The sequence below is a fragment of the Bicyclus anynana genome, chromosome 5 (assembly GCF_947172395.1).
Source record: "Bicyclus anynana chromosome 5, ilBicAnyn1.1, whole genome shotgun sequence".
Taxonomy (NCBI): Eukaryota; Metazoa; Arthropoda; class Insecta; order Lepidoptera; family Nymphalidae; genus Bicyclus; species Bicyclus anynana.
This window is the reverse complement of record NC_069087.1, coordinates 4128730-4142882: the sequence shown is the minus strand read 5'-3', so window position 1 is coordinate 4142882 and position 14153 is coordinate 4128730. Positions and strand designations below refer to the sequence as shown.

At 33.7% G+C, this 14153-nt stretch overlaps 1 protein-coding gene across 1 annotated transcript in view; it reads right to left on the bottom strand.

The window, feature by feature from the left end:
- LOC112048436 (nitric oxide synthase) overlaps positions 1-13732 on the bottom strand; it is a 46991-nt gene extending 33259 nt beyond the window's left edge. Inside the window, exon 1 of the mRNA XM_024085960.2 lies at positions 13294-13732. Coding sequence (XP_023941728.2) covers positions 13294-13545 — 252 coding nt within the window. The 5' untranslated portion in view covers positions 13546-13732. The remainder of the gene's footprint in view (positions 1-13293) is intronic.
- Positions 13733-14153: the final 421 nt, after the last annotated feature.

The following is a 14153-nucleotide window of genomic DNA, read 5'->3' as shown; positions in this document are numbered from 1 at the left end:
TTGACGTATGCTAGTTGACATATACGAAATTGAGATTCTAATTAACAAAATGTCATCCGGTGTTAACTGGTGGATATTATTTACAGTATGTAGAAGACATTTTCTCAATTGATTGATTGATTTGACAAAGGCCAAAATAGTGAATAGGCCAGCTTTTCATTCAGTGTGAATTGTAAATGTACGTTTGTAATTTGCTTATTGTTTACTTTTTAGAATACTGTTAAATAAACAGGTTAAATTATAATGTCATACAAAAATGATTATTTCATTCATTCATTCGTTGATTTGTTAATAATAAACTTACCGACAGAAGATGCATTTATTTCATATGATTTATTGGTGATTAAAATTAAAAACACTTATAAATGAAGGCGATGGTGATTGCAACTGTTGAGCAATAACACCGGATCTTTACAATCGTGACCACAGCAATTGGTATTAAATCTCGATCGAGTTCAGTGTCCCTATAACTATACTTTACCGTTATTTATTAGCTGGAATTGGCCACTGGCAACATAATTGATACACTTTGGAACTAGGAAACTTTTTGTGTACCATTTGATGACTAAAGTTTAATTACGTACCAAAGTTCCTAAGAACAGCCGTGGACGTACAACTCCACGATCTATTACATTGGATTCATAGAACTGTTTTTGTTATAGAAAATAGTAGATTGAACCAGGGGCGCAGTTACCGCCGCGCCGTATCCACCGTATCAATGTTGACGGATCCCTGGACCACAAGGGGCCCCTGGTAAAAGCAAAAAATTGGTGAAATGTAATCCACAATCTCACTTGATCTGGTTCTTTCCGGAAAAAAATCATATAAAAAATTGCTTATAGAGTTTTACTTCAATGACAAATGATAAAAAAAGAAATCTGTTTTCCCGGGTTAAGCGTGAGCCCAAAAAATGGAAACATCCTACATAGGTTTTGTGAGAAATCTTCACCCCAACAAATTTTGACCAGGAGGAGGGTAAGGAAGGGGTCCAAGGAACGCTGCGCCACTAGATTGAACCAAAAACTTACCTGATGTAATCTAAAAATTAGAGCCTCGATCTATACTTACGAGTATGTTATAAAGGTAAAGAGTTTGGTTTTTTGTTTGGTTGAACGCTATAATCTCAGGAATTGCAGGTTAGAGTTGAAACATTTATTTTTGTGTTGGATAGTTTGTTTATCGAGGAAGGCTATAGGTTGAATAACATCTTGCTACGAGCAATAAGAGCGCATATCAATGAAAACTGTGAAGAAAATGGGAAAATATGTTCCATTTAAGAGTTTTCGTTGCATGCACTGACCAAATGGTAAAAAAACAGACAGACTTTAAAATGTGCGCGAGGTATTATAAGGGTTCCGTTTTTGTACTACGTACGTTCGGAACCCTAATTATGCAATTCAAGCTACGCCATGGTGCCAAATTGCGTATATTTTCCTAATATATTTATATAAAATATATTAGGATTGCCCAAGAGACGGATACGACATCTGCGATTTGTAGGGTGTAGGTTCGAATCCGTTTCGGGGTGTGCACCTCCAACTTTTCAGTTATCCGCATTTTAGGAAATTAAATATCGCTTGTCTGAAGGAAAAACATCGTAAGGAAACTTGCCTAACTGAGAATATTCTTAATTATCTAACGTGTGTGAAGTCTGCCAATCCTCAATGCGCCAACGCTGTGGACTATTGGCCTAACCCCCCTCATTCTGAGAGGAGAATTCTGCCCAACAGTGAGTCGAAAACAAGCTAATGATGATGATATTTACTTATTATAGAGGCCGGCCTCTAGACGGCCATTTAAAATTAGATAATGATGATTAGATAGTTATATGTCGTTATGGTAACAATGCACGTAACTTTTCCGCAAGAGCCTCAACGTAGTGCACCGTGAGAACAATCGCAGGCGCTAATTCAACAACAAAGGCCAGCCTGACCGCGGGAGCGAGCGTTAAAATAACGAACGAGTTTCCCAAACTCCTTGTTAGTGCTTCATTAATTTATTGCGTCTCCAACATTATTTAGTTTCGTGTGGCGCCGAAATATTACGTAATGGCTCTTTTAACTTAGTTGCTTTCTCAATAGAGACAGATTTTGACAGCCTCCTTAGCGCTGTGATATGTGCAGTGGATTTACAAAACGGAGGTTCTGGGTTCAATCCCCGGCTGGGCCGATTCAGGTTTCCTTAATTGGTATTGAAAAAGTGTATCAAGATCAAGTAATCTCACATGCCTGCAGCGCAGGCTCGACATACAATAAAACTGATCGTGTGTTGGTCGCGATCGGCATGACATCATGCAGATCATACGATCAGTTTTATTTGTACTTGATCGGCAGTGGCTGACATAAGGTGCCATCAGACGCCTTTTTATTTAGTGCCATCAAACCCCTGGGGTTATTTATAGGTAGGTAAGTACCTCAAAGATTATAATCAGCGTCCGAGCAACTTTAACTCGGGGTTTTCCCATATCCGTGATGTCGCACTTATCAATCGTCTCAGTATCAAAGATTGATATTATTATGTTGAAGATGTTTTATTGTTTTTATATTATTTTTATGCAGATTCCATAACTTAGTCAAAAACTCTGTATCTGAAATGTTCAATTACTTACTGTACAATATTACGTACTAGCAACCCACCAGCATGTCGGTAAAAAGTAAAAATTAATTTACACGAATAGGTACCTAAATGTTTTTTTTAATAAGTTATGAATTATTAGTTATGAATTAAAATGTTAGTTATGAATTATTCAAAATTAAATATTTTGAATTAAAATTGGAGCCTCACTTGGTTATGATGATGGACTCAAAAGGCATTTACGGTGAGAATTCTTGGGATTTTTTTCTCTATAAGTTAAATATTTTTTCTTTCTGAGTGAAAGTGTTCCACTATAAAATAACTAAGTTTAATTGCCCTAGCACATGCATCGGAAATATTCATTCAAAAGGGTCGAAAATTCACTCTGAAGAAAACTGTGTTAAAATACGCACAGTCGTTTTATAAATAGCCTTAACTTACACCAATGTTAAATAGGTACTTACCTAATGATAACAATGCAATGTGAAAGTTTTCAAAGCGATATAATAATAACAATGGGCTATCAATGACAGTGATTGAAAAAACACAATATCATAAAAGTATATTGAACTATTTATCATTGACAGAACCACTTGTTACAATTTTGTTATCGCAAAATTAAAATCTGATGGGAGCGGTCGTGTAAAAAACCGATCCTTCATTTCACTACGAGATACAATCTATCGTATCAGCGAAGGCGTTAGAGATTGGATCTGATACAGTACCTATAGTTACTCATATTATCTACGCTGAGAATGGTTTTGTCTGATCTATACTAACTCTATACTAATAAGAAACTATCTCTTTTAAAAAAAAAAATGTGTACTGCATGGCTGTATAAACCTGTCAGAAAAAACAAAAGAAATGCCATTACAGAGTTTCAAAAAAACACATTTTTAATGCCCTCAGCCAAAATAGTATTTACGAATTAAATTACTTTTTTAAATTAAAATCACTTGGACTAATTTATTATATTTTCACAATTTGACATAAACTTTATTTGAATATTTTATTATTTTCATTATTACTTTAGAATTATTTCATTATTGGTATAGTTGTGGTAATTTTCCTGTATGTCACTTTAACATTTTTGTACATTTATATTGTATTACTTGATTTAAAAATTTGTTGAAATTTTATGGACTTCCAAACAACACGGTTTCGAGCCACCAGAATCTAGCGGCCCCCCACTAGTCCACCTAGTGGGGGGTCAACCAACACTGCGTTTTCCGGTGCGGGGTCGCCAATATCTATTATTTTGTCAGAATTATTCGAGATAGCCCAGCCCATTTGACTCCTGTCTTTGATTCGGAGGGCGTATATTTAAATTCGGTTCGGGGCATGCACCACAAACTTTTCAAGAAATTAAATATCACGTGCCATAAACGGTGAAAGAGAAATATTGTGAGACCTGAAAATTTTATTAATTCTCTACGTGTTTGAAGTTTCCCAAGCCGTATTGAGTAAGCGGAGACTCGTTCTTAACACTAAGCCGAAACATCATCATTTTCTTGCCGGTTTCTTCTAGTTTCTTGCCGGTTTTGTCTCAGCAGAACCTGCCTTGAGAAACGGTGGTAGAATCTTTACAAACAGGCAACTGACTGTATCAAAAGTGCTTGTAAAGTGAGCCTACTTGAAATAAATGAATTTTGAATTTTGAACCATCCATTTTTCATCATCATCATTTGCAGTATATTTTAAAGGCCCATTTCAGGACTAGTCTACTAAATACACTTCTGCAATGCAAGTTTACGGGCTACGAAATAGAAGGCGAATTTGTTGTTTATCTTATGTATTTTACTAAAATAAGACAAATACACAAAAAACACTTCCTAAAAACAATTCCAGTAACAAAATAAAAACACTTTTACTTAAATTATTTATGTACGATTTAGTCATTCACTTTTCTTGTAAGTTTTACAAGCAATAGCCTAAAATACATCGTTTGATTAGATAACCTGTGTAAAATCACCGTTGGCTTTAATAAATTAGTCACAGCAGCAAACAACCGGTCTCAAATTACAATTACACGGTGAGGCCTAAAAAACGGCGACCACAGCATAGCAACAATGGTTTTGTGTGTACTTTGTTACACAAATAACAATATCCTAATCCCTTTTTAACACATTTAAACTAGCTTCACTTGTAACTAACTATGTATGTAATAAAATATTGGAATCTTAATTTGACCCACTTCCAGGTCTTCGATTAGGATCAAATTTTGCACACGCTCTGAGTTCTGATGACAATATATGACTAGCTATTAGTTAAGAAACTCATTACAAATCCAATATGCATTAAAATCCGTTGCGTAATTTAAAAGATCAAAGAGTACAAACGAGGGAAGCAACTTTATTTTGTAAAGAACAACGCTTTAATAAATTGTAGCCAAAGAAAATTACTTAATGGTGTTGTTTTTGCTAATAATATTAGGTATTATATATATATATTTGATAATATATAGAGCCGTGATAGTCCAGTGGATATGATGTCCGCCTTCGATTCTGGAGGATATAGGTTCGAATCCGGTCCGGGACATCTCCAACTTTTCGGTTATGTGCATTTAAGGAAATTAAAAATCACGTGTCTCAAACGGTGAAGGAAAAATATCGCAAGGAAACCTGCATACCTGAGAATTTTTTCAATTATCTGCGTGTGTGAAGTCTGCCAATCCGCATTGGTGGACTATTGGTCTAACCCCTCTCATTCTGATAGGAGACTCGAGCTCAGCAGTCGAATATGGGTTAATAATGATGATGATGATGATGATGATGACGATGATGATGATGATGATGATATATATTTGAATTATCTGATCCGCCTAATCTAAAGCATTCGCATAAACTTAATACAACATCAAAATACGCTCGTCCGCAATGGGTGATAACTGATAAGTCTATTTGATTTGTGCCTTACACTAAAACCACTTTTAAAGAAAACAATACCAGCAAGTCTGCTAGCCAAGTAGCATTACTAGACGACATAAATAATTATGGCGGTAGTCATGTACTTTCCCGAATTAACTCTCATAAAGCGTGTTACTACTACAAAACCATAAATTCGACGTTATGTTCCAGCCTACATACAGTTTACTGTTTAATCGGTTGTACATATTCACTGACTACACTTACTCGTTGGTCTTGTGGTTTGCATGTGGTTTCAGATAACGAGGTCCTGTGTTCGAATCCATCGGGAATAAAAACTTTAAAGATGCGCTGACTATGACTTTTGCCGATTAGCCGACTAGTCGGTTGCAAAGATGCCGACTAGTCAGCCGATTAGTCAGCAATGCCGATCACGGTTTTGAGGTATTCCCTAAAGGTAACTTTAAATACAGCTGATTTAAGCGCAAGTCGCCTGCGAGTGTGTCAGCTATATCAAGCAAAAGTAATTTTTCCAAGCAAGTGAGATGAAAAATATATTTTTTTTTGTACAAATAATACTGTTGTTCATGGAAGTGAAAGAGTTGATTTAAAATTTAATCATGACCAAAAGAAAATCTTTAGTTAAGATGTATTTTCTTCCTTCATGCATACTATTATTGAGAAATACATACAAAATAATAAGCCGACTAGTCGGAGCTCTTTGCCGACTAATCGGCTTTACCGACTAGTCGGCGACTTTGCCGATTAGTTGGCTTGATCGACTAGTCGGCGCATCTCTACAAAATTTACAACCTGGACTTGGAAAGTTGGTGGTTTTACACCCCTACGCCCTGGAAAGCACGATAAGTCGTCCGTCCCGGTAATTATTCAAGATTATTACCTAACAAAGCAGAAAATTATAATAACAAATGCAAGCCAAGGAACTATTGGACCATCGTTCGCATTATTGAGGAAATGACTGTTATTATCCAATGTTCGTCTAATTTTACGATTACATCGCTTAACTTCCAAAATTTACGACATGATATCATTCCGTAGATGAGAAAGCAGTTTTAGTAAACCCACAAGATAAGTTTCATTAAATTATTTCAAAATAGTTCACAACTTGATAGTATTTAGTGACATTATACGTAGCTAATGATGACCAAAAGATACCAGAATGAAGTAATAGTTACAATTTTAGTTACTTTATCAATACTATTCGGAACTCGACCTGGAACTTCTACCTCCAATCTCTATGCTTATTTCTGCAAAGCATCATTGCTGCATTGGGTTTTATAGTATGACTCTGATGTTACAGGTTACACCATATCTCTCTGATTGCAGCATAATATGACGTTTTTCTAATTGTTTTATTTTGCAAATATTTAGCTTAACACCAGTGTTAACAGATCCAGGGGTGTGATTTATTTTATACTCGTAATGTAGTATTTGCTTATAACAACTTTTATTTTAATGGGATGCCAAAAATAAAGTGTCACCATCGAAGTGGCCATGAGCGATGTCACGTGTCGAATCGGTTCAGTAGTTGTGGCGTTGAAGAGTAACAAACTTTCGCGTTTATGTTATTAGTAGGATTTAAATGAATATCTATACTAATATTATAAAGCTGAAGAGTTTGTTTGTTTATTTGTTTGTTTGTTTGATTGAACGCACTAATCTCAGAAACTACTGATCCGATTTGAAAATTTCTTTCAGTGTTAGATAGCCCATTTATTTAGGAAGGCTATAGGCTATATATTATCCCCGTATTCCTACGGGAACGGGAACCACGCGGGTGAAACCGCGCGGCGTCAGCTAGTGTTTTATAAATTAGATATTCCAATAAACACTAAATCAAAACTAATTGCATCGGTGAATTTCCCAACTCTTTCCGGTCACAAATTAGTTATTATAAAATTAAATACAATGATTCATTTACATTTACGTTTGCCTCAAACATGCGCTAATGTTATCGTGCATGTAAGTATTAATAAACAAACAAACGTATTTGATCTATTGATGGATGCCTAAATGTAAACATTGGTGTATTACCGATGTACAATAATGTAAGATTGTAATTTTGTGTTGTTTAAGCTTGCAGAGGAAACTGGGCATCAATGGACACCTGCGAATAAGAGTTTTCGTTTCCAAGGTTAATCTTTGAAAATAAGTTACTGGGCAATATTCACGTTTTTTTTATTCTTAACAAGATAGCCCTTGACTACAATCTCACCTGATGGTATGCGATGATGCAATCTTAGATGGAATCGGGCTAACCGAAAGGAGTGTCGGCATTGGGCCAGCGTGGTGGACTGAGGCTTAACCCCTTTCATTCCGAGAGGAGACTCGTCCTCAACAGTGAGCCGAATAGGGGTTGTTGATGATAAAAGTTTGTGGTATTTTCAGGGGAACGGAAACTACGCGGGTGAAATAGCGGGGCATCGGGTTGTCAGTTATAAAATACATTAGAAAGAATTAAATTTTGCTTTTTTATCTTTCTTTTAAAAAGTTAATCTATCTGGACAAAACTTGTAATTAAACAAAATATGTAATCTAAACTGTTTGAAAAATATAAACTCTATTAGGTTATTAAAATAAATGTATTTAATCGTGTAGAAGGTTTTTAAATGAATTTGATTTGCTTGTAATGGAGGTAATTACCTACCTGCAGCTTTAAATCTGTGGTCTTTTAGTATTCAGGGGAACCAGTCTCTCAGCATCGTTCAATGGATCATAACTTTTTTTAGATATGACTAAACGGTATGGAGAATCTATAAAAACTTCATGTGTCCGGTTATTAATTACTACAAAAAATAGGTTACCCATTGTTACACTATGAATAAAGTGAGAACTATTTGAGCGGGCGTTTTACTATATTACTAGCGACACGCCCCGGTTTCGCACGCGTGCTATGTATATAATAATATTATGATTAGTCTATAATACACAATATCTTTATAACATACTCCGCGCCTTCCAACCGTTGCACAGATGGAAGAAACGTACGGCCCGGCAGCCGCTGAGCCTCCTTTTAAATCTCTGATATATTTTCAAACTTTTATAAATACAAATCTTCCTTTTGAATCACTCTATTGCAGAAAACTGCATTAAAATTCGTTGAATAGTTTAAGAGATCTAAGCGAACACACGTCGGAAGCGACTTCATTTTATACTATGTAATGATTATGTCGCTCAGAATAATTAGATAAGGACTAGTACTGCACCCAAATTTACGGACATAATTGTCTGTCATTTTATGAGGAAAATGAGCTTATTCTATATCTCATACTAAACTAGAAGTTATTGTCCGTTTTTTACACCATTCAACTACACAAAAAAGATTTTTACGAAGCTCTTTAACCGACGAACACGATTACAACTATGATATATCTTATACTAAATTACAAGTTTTTGCCCGTTTTCTACACCATTCAACTACACAAAAAAGATTCTTGCGGAGCTCTTTAACCGACGAACACGATTTCAACTATGAAACATTATATATTCTATACAGACAGTTTTTATAATCGCATTAGATCGTTGATCATATACATTGACAGAAAAGTACCGTCTAGCGAGCAGTCTAATTAGTCTAAGTTATGTAGGATTACTATTATATATCTTACCTAAATTGGAACTTGTGACTTGAAACAAAGTGAAACAAATATTTTTAAATAAAATAACACATTGAAGTGTTATTTTATTTAAAAATACGTACGTGTATGTTTTTTATGTGAATGTTTTTTTACTCCAATACGAAATTTTTTATCAAAGATACAGCAACCATTTGAAAAAATCGCCGATAATTTAGACTTTTTTTATCTCATAATTTTTTCCACCGCTTTACTTACAATAAAATATTATTATTTAAAGATTATTTTAACCAGCTATTTACGAGCAACATTAATAGCATATAAGAAAAAAACTGACCTAAAATGAAAAGCCGTAAAAATACCTCATTATTTTCTCTCATATCAATAATTTCATATTTTCCTGTATTTTGCATTACGTAAGGATAAAACTTGGCTTAAATCATCAATTCATCAAATATTTGTACAATCTGTTTTGCTTTATGTATTTTAATATTCAGAATTTTTATTACGTAAAATCTATATTCATATTCAAATAGTGTTTCAAGAACACAGCAAATTGTTACCTATAGCATAATATTTTCCTCATCATAGCAAATCTCTCATTTGCTTACTAATTACAAATTAATGGTGATATTTATTATTGGGACTTCACCACATACTTGTTCTTATAAGACCATTTTGGTATTTACATTATGACCAATATAAAATTCCCATATGTATAATGTTTTAGCACCTTTATTTTTTTCCAATTAGTTTAAGTGTTAGACTTTTATTAGTAGGTATGTTTGTTTGTATTTTTTAATAATAATTAACAAACCAAACAGTTAGTCCACTTGGTTTGTGAAGCCCGTGTCGTGTTAATTTATTAAGTGGTTTCTGAAAGAACACTGAAATAACTAAACATACATACATCAACTGGTTAGCACCGCCTTCAAATTGATCAGTTGAATCAACAACAAATCAGCAGGAACACAATATGATGATAATGAATGAATGTATAAAATATACTTTATTGTACACCAAAAAAAATACAAGCAAGAAATTAACTTAAAAAAACTAATGTAACTACTGGCGGCCTTATCGCTAATGAGCGATCTCTTCCAGACAACCAATCGAAAAAGAGAAAATAAATACAAGGAATAATGTTATTTTTTTTTAGTTTAGTCTGTATGTTTTATGTTTTTAAAGTCGGTTTTTTTTTATTGATTTGCTGCATTTAGACTTTTTTGCTGAAAGTAGAATGAATTTTAATATAATATAGTTTTATAAAGGTGCAAGTGTAGGTTGAGCAATAGTGTTTTAAGTGATTCGATTTTCTTGGTGGACTATATCAGAACTTTGGTACGGCCTTCGTCTTACTAAAGCTTGAAATTACTTGACTAGCACCGACTGACGGATAACGATGAACGATGGACTATATTTGACCACTTTCGCTCTATATGGCAAATCAATTGGCAAAAAATTATTACTTGATGAGTAGCTAAATGCACAAATTGCAAAGCCATAAGGACAAAACACTAACTTGCAGTAGACTTTTGTTTTATGTTTGCATACTGTTCTGGGTGTGATGTTTATACTCGTCGATGTAATGTTCGCCTATAACAAGTTTTATAAGTATTAGAATTTTATTTCTATGGGATGCTAAAAATAAAATGTCACTAACAACGTAGTGGAAATAAGCGATGTCACATGGCTGTAACTTTACAGAATGCAGGGACTAATTCTAAAACTGCCTTAAACTCCGTTTAGGTTCATTTCTACTCCTTATTTAATTTATTGGAGTGTCATTTTCATGAATATTTCCTTGTTTTTGTTTCTGTTGTGTACATGTAAGTAAATAAAATAAATCAAGTCATTTTATGTTGATCACGTAATTAATAAATACTAGAGCGTTAGCTTTAGAGATATGTATGTTCTGTGATGTTGACAATGCTTTTTAAGTTTTTTTTTTAATTGAAAGTCTTAATAATCTATTTTGATATAGGCTTAAAATATTTATACGCTGTACTAACACCTACTTCAATTAGTATGAGTGTAAACACAACGCTGTAACGGCATTAATTAAACTTGTATTTTATCATGACAACGTAATTATTATTAATCGAGAATTCGCGGAACGTTTAATAAATCAGGAAGTTTGTATTGTATTATCACGCTATGTCCACAAGCGGATCTATTTGATAATCTACATAATTACACACAATCAATTTTACGCGTAAAAATCAATAGACCAAGCGCTAATTGTCGTTTTCGGTCGATGCTGACTACGGTTAAACAATCCTGACTACGCTTATATTTCTTTGGTTATTGCTAATGTTATGCCTATTATTTTTAATCTGTGGTTACTGTCTTAACCACAGATTAAGAATAATAGGCAGATAGAGCGCACGTAACACGACGGTGTCGTAGACGTTCGCAATACAAAATCCAAAAGAGTCGGTACGGCACGAAGCGTTGCATCAGTAATTTTCGATATTATTAAAAAAAAATGGCGTCAAGTTTTTAAATATTTTAATTTTTTTACAAAAACTAAAGAAATAAGATGGAGTATTTTTTATTGGTAAGGTTTATTCTTCATAATTAGCACTGGCTTATGTTTTAATGCGTCTTTGCACACATGAAACAATGAATGTTCTGAACGCGTCATGGCTTTTCTTAACTGCCACAACGCGTTGAGATCGACTAGCATGTCAGCTACGATACGAATTTCGCTATTTGGTATTTGTGTGATTGCCACTACGAGTCATGCGGGTTTTCATTAGAACCATTACACGAATTTCGCCAGGAGGATATTTTACTGTGACCACAACGCGTTGTGAGTTATTTTTCCGCTAACTGAGCGTTTTCGATTTTTGTGCGTAACCTTTATACAAACTGCGTCTAAAGAATCGATGTGTCATTGTGTTAAAATTCACTATTTCTTTTGTGTTTGATATTGTCACAAGAAGGTTCTTATGAAAATAAAAATTGACAAAATGAATGAAAAATACGACTAAATTAAGGATATTTTGTTATTCAATCACTCTTCAACGGCTAAACAGAGCTGAATGATTTGCACAACAATTAGACCGGGTTTGAAAAAAAAGTCGCATTTCATATCTATTACGGCATTTCAGTTATTACGGTAAATCCCAAGTTACAGGTCAATAAAAAGCCGATGCTTATGTGAGATATCGTAACATAACCGCTTAAAGTTTTTATAAATTGAATCAAAGTTTTTATAAATTGAATATTTAACGACCAAGTGGCGCAGCAGATAGTGGCCATGACTTCTTCATACAAAGTCGTGAGTTCGATTCCCACAACTGGAAAATATCATGACAATACGCACTATAATTATCGTAAACTAGAGTCTACAACTCGTGCGTATTATTGTGTATTCCGTATGTGCTGTATTTATAAAGATCGTAATGTAGTAGATAAAACATAACTTGAAATTCTTCCATTACCTAGTCAGTACATATATCAAATGCTTCTTTTTGTAAAAAGAAACCCTAGTCTATTCTCTATTCACACCAACAACGCAAATCAGAGAACATGCCGCAAAAATAAATTGGTTAGACCTCCCACAAGATTGACAATATATGCCAAGAGTTCTTTTTGTATGGCAATAAAAATATATAATAAACTTCCTCATAGTCTAAAGAGATGCCCTGGTCAATATTTAAATGTAAAATTTATAAATTATTATTAAAAAAAAGTTATTATGACATTCAAGATTATTTTATGGACATGGACATTTTCTAACTTATTATTTTCTAATTGTGACATTGTATTAATTTAGATTCTTTTTTTTTCTTCATTCAAATGTATTTAATTATTTAAGATAATTCATACACCAGTTATGGTAAAATGTATAAAGGCTCAATTGTATAATATGTACCATCATGTTAAACCTACATTTTCATGAATAAAATATCATTCATTCATTCATTCATAACTAAAATGTCAAAGTTGGTCGTCTAGAAATTCTGAATTATTTATTTATTTAAAAAATAAATTAGGTCTACACTTGTATAGTGTGTCAAATATATTGAAATTAAATATTTTCAACAGAATTAAGACCGAATTGAGGTAATCGTTATAAACGTTGTTATGTAACAACCACGAACATCGGAGATTGACTTTTGATTTAATATTTTTGAAATTGATACATAAAATATCAATTTTATGTTATAACCAAAAAAAAATTACAGATTAAACAACAATCTATTTTTGAACTATTTCTTCCAAATTTATATTTAAAAATTAATACTCACAAAACTGGCGACTTCATCGATCTGTGAATGGAGAACATCGTAATTTTCTTCACTGACAAGATGATTCTTCAATCTTATTGGCTGAGGAACTTTTAACTTTAGATTAGGTTTTTCATGCTTTTGATTTTGCACTGCAATTTTACCACTGAATGGACACATCGCGTGTCCGTTTATCGAATGTCCCGCATTTTTCGCGACACCTATTTCCATTTTGCCGAAATCCGTTTCCATTTTACCCACATCCGTTTCCATTTTAGGGGTCCCTGCTACGTGTCTTTTTATTTTATTTTATCGTTATAAATTTATCTTTTATTCAACTTTTTTTTCACTTTAATTTAACACTCGCGTGCACAGTTATGCATGTAATTCGGTTAATGCACTGAGGATTATGCACGCCGCAACATAATATATATGTAATCGAGTGTAGATCCACGGACGAACTGACTCCGGCGTTGTCTCGGCAACCGGTCTAAGCAGCACTAAATAGCGTCAGAAAAAAAAAATATCAACAATCATGCGTCACGTCCATTAAACTAATACTTATAGGATAAGAGATGGTGGAGGGATTTCGTTTCGAAACCTTTATTTTTATTTCCTAAGACATGTTCCTCGTTTGTCGAGAATTCGCACTTTGAAAAAAAAATCCTAGAGTCGACTGAACATTTGACTGAACAACAGATGTTTTGCTCTATTAGAAAATGGAAGAGAATTTAAATTATGAGCATCTTCTTATGACGTAAATTTGTAAAACTACTACAAAAATTGATCCATGCGCCAGGTGACCCAAGGTGAATAATCTTTCGCATTTATATAGTATGATAATAATATTAGTAGTATCTATTAAAATTAATTGTCAAATT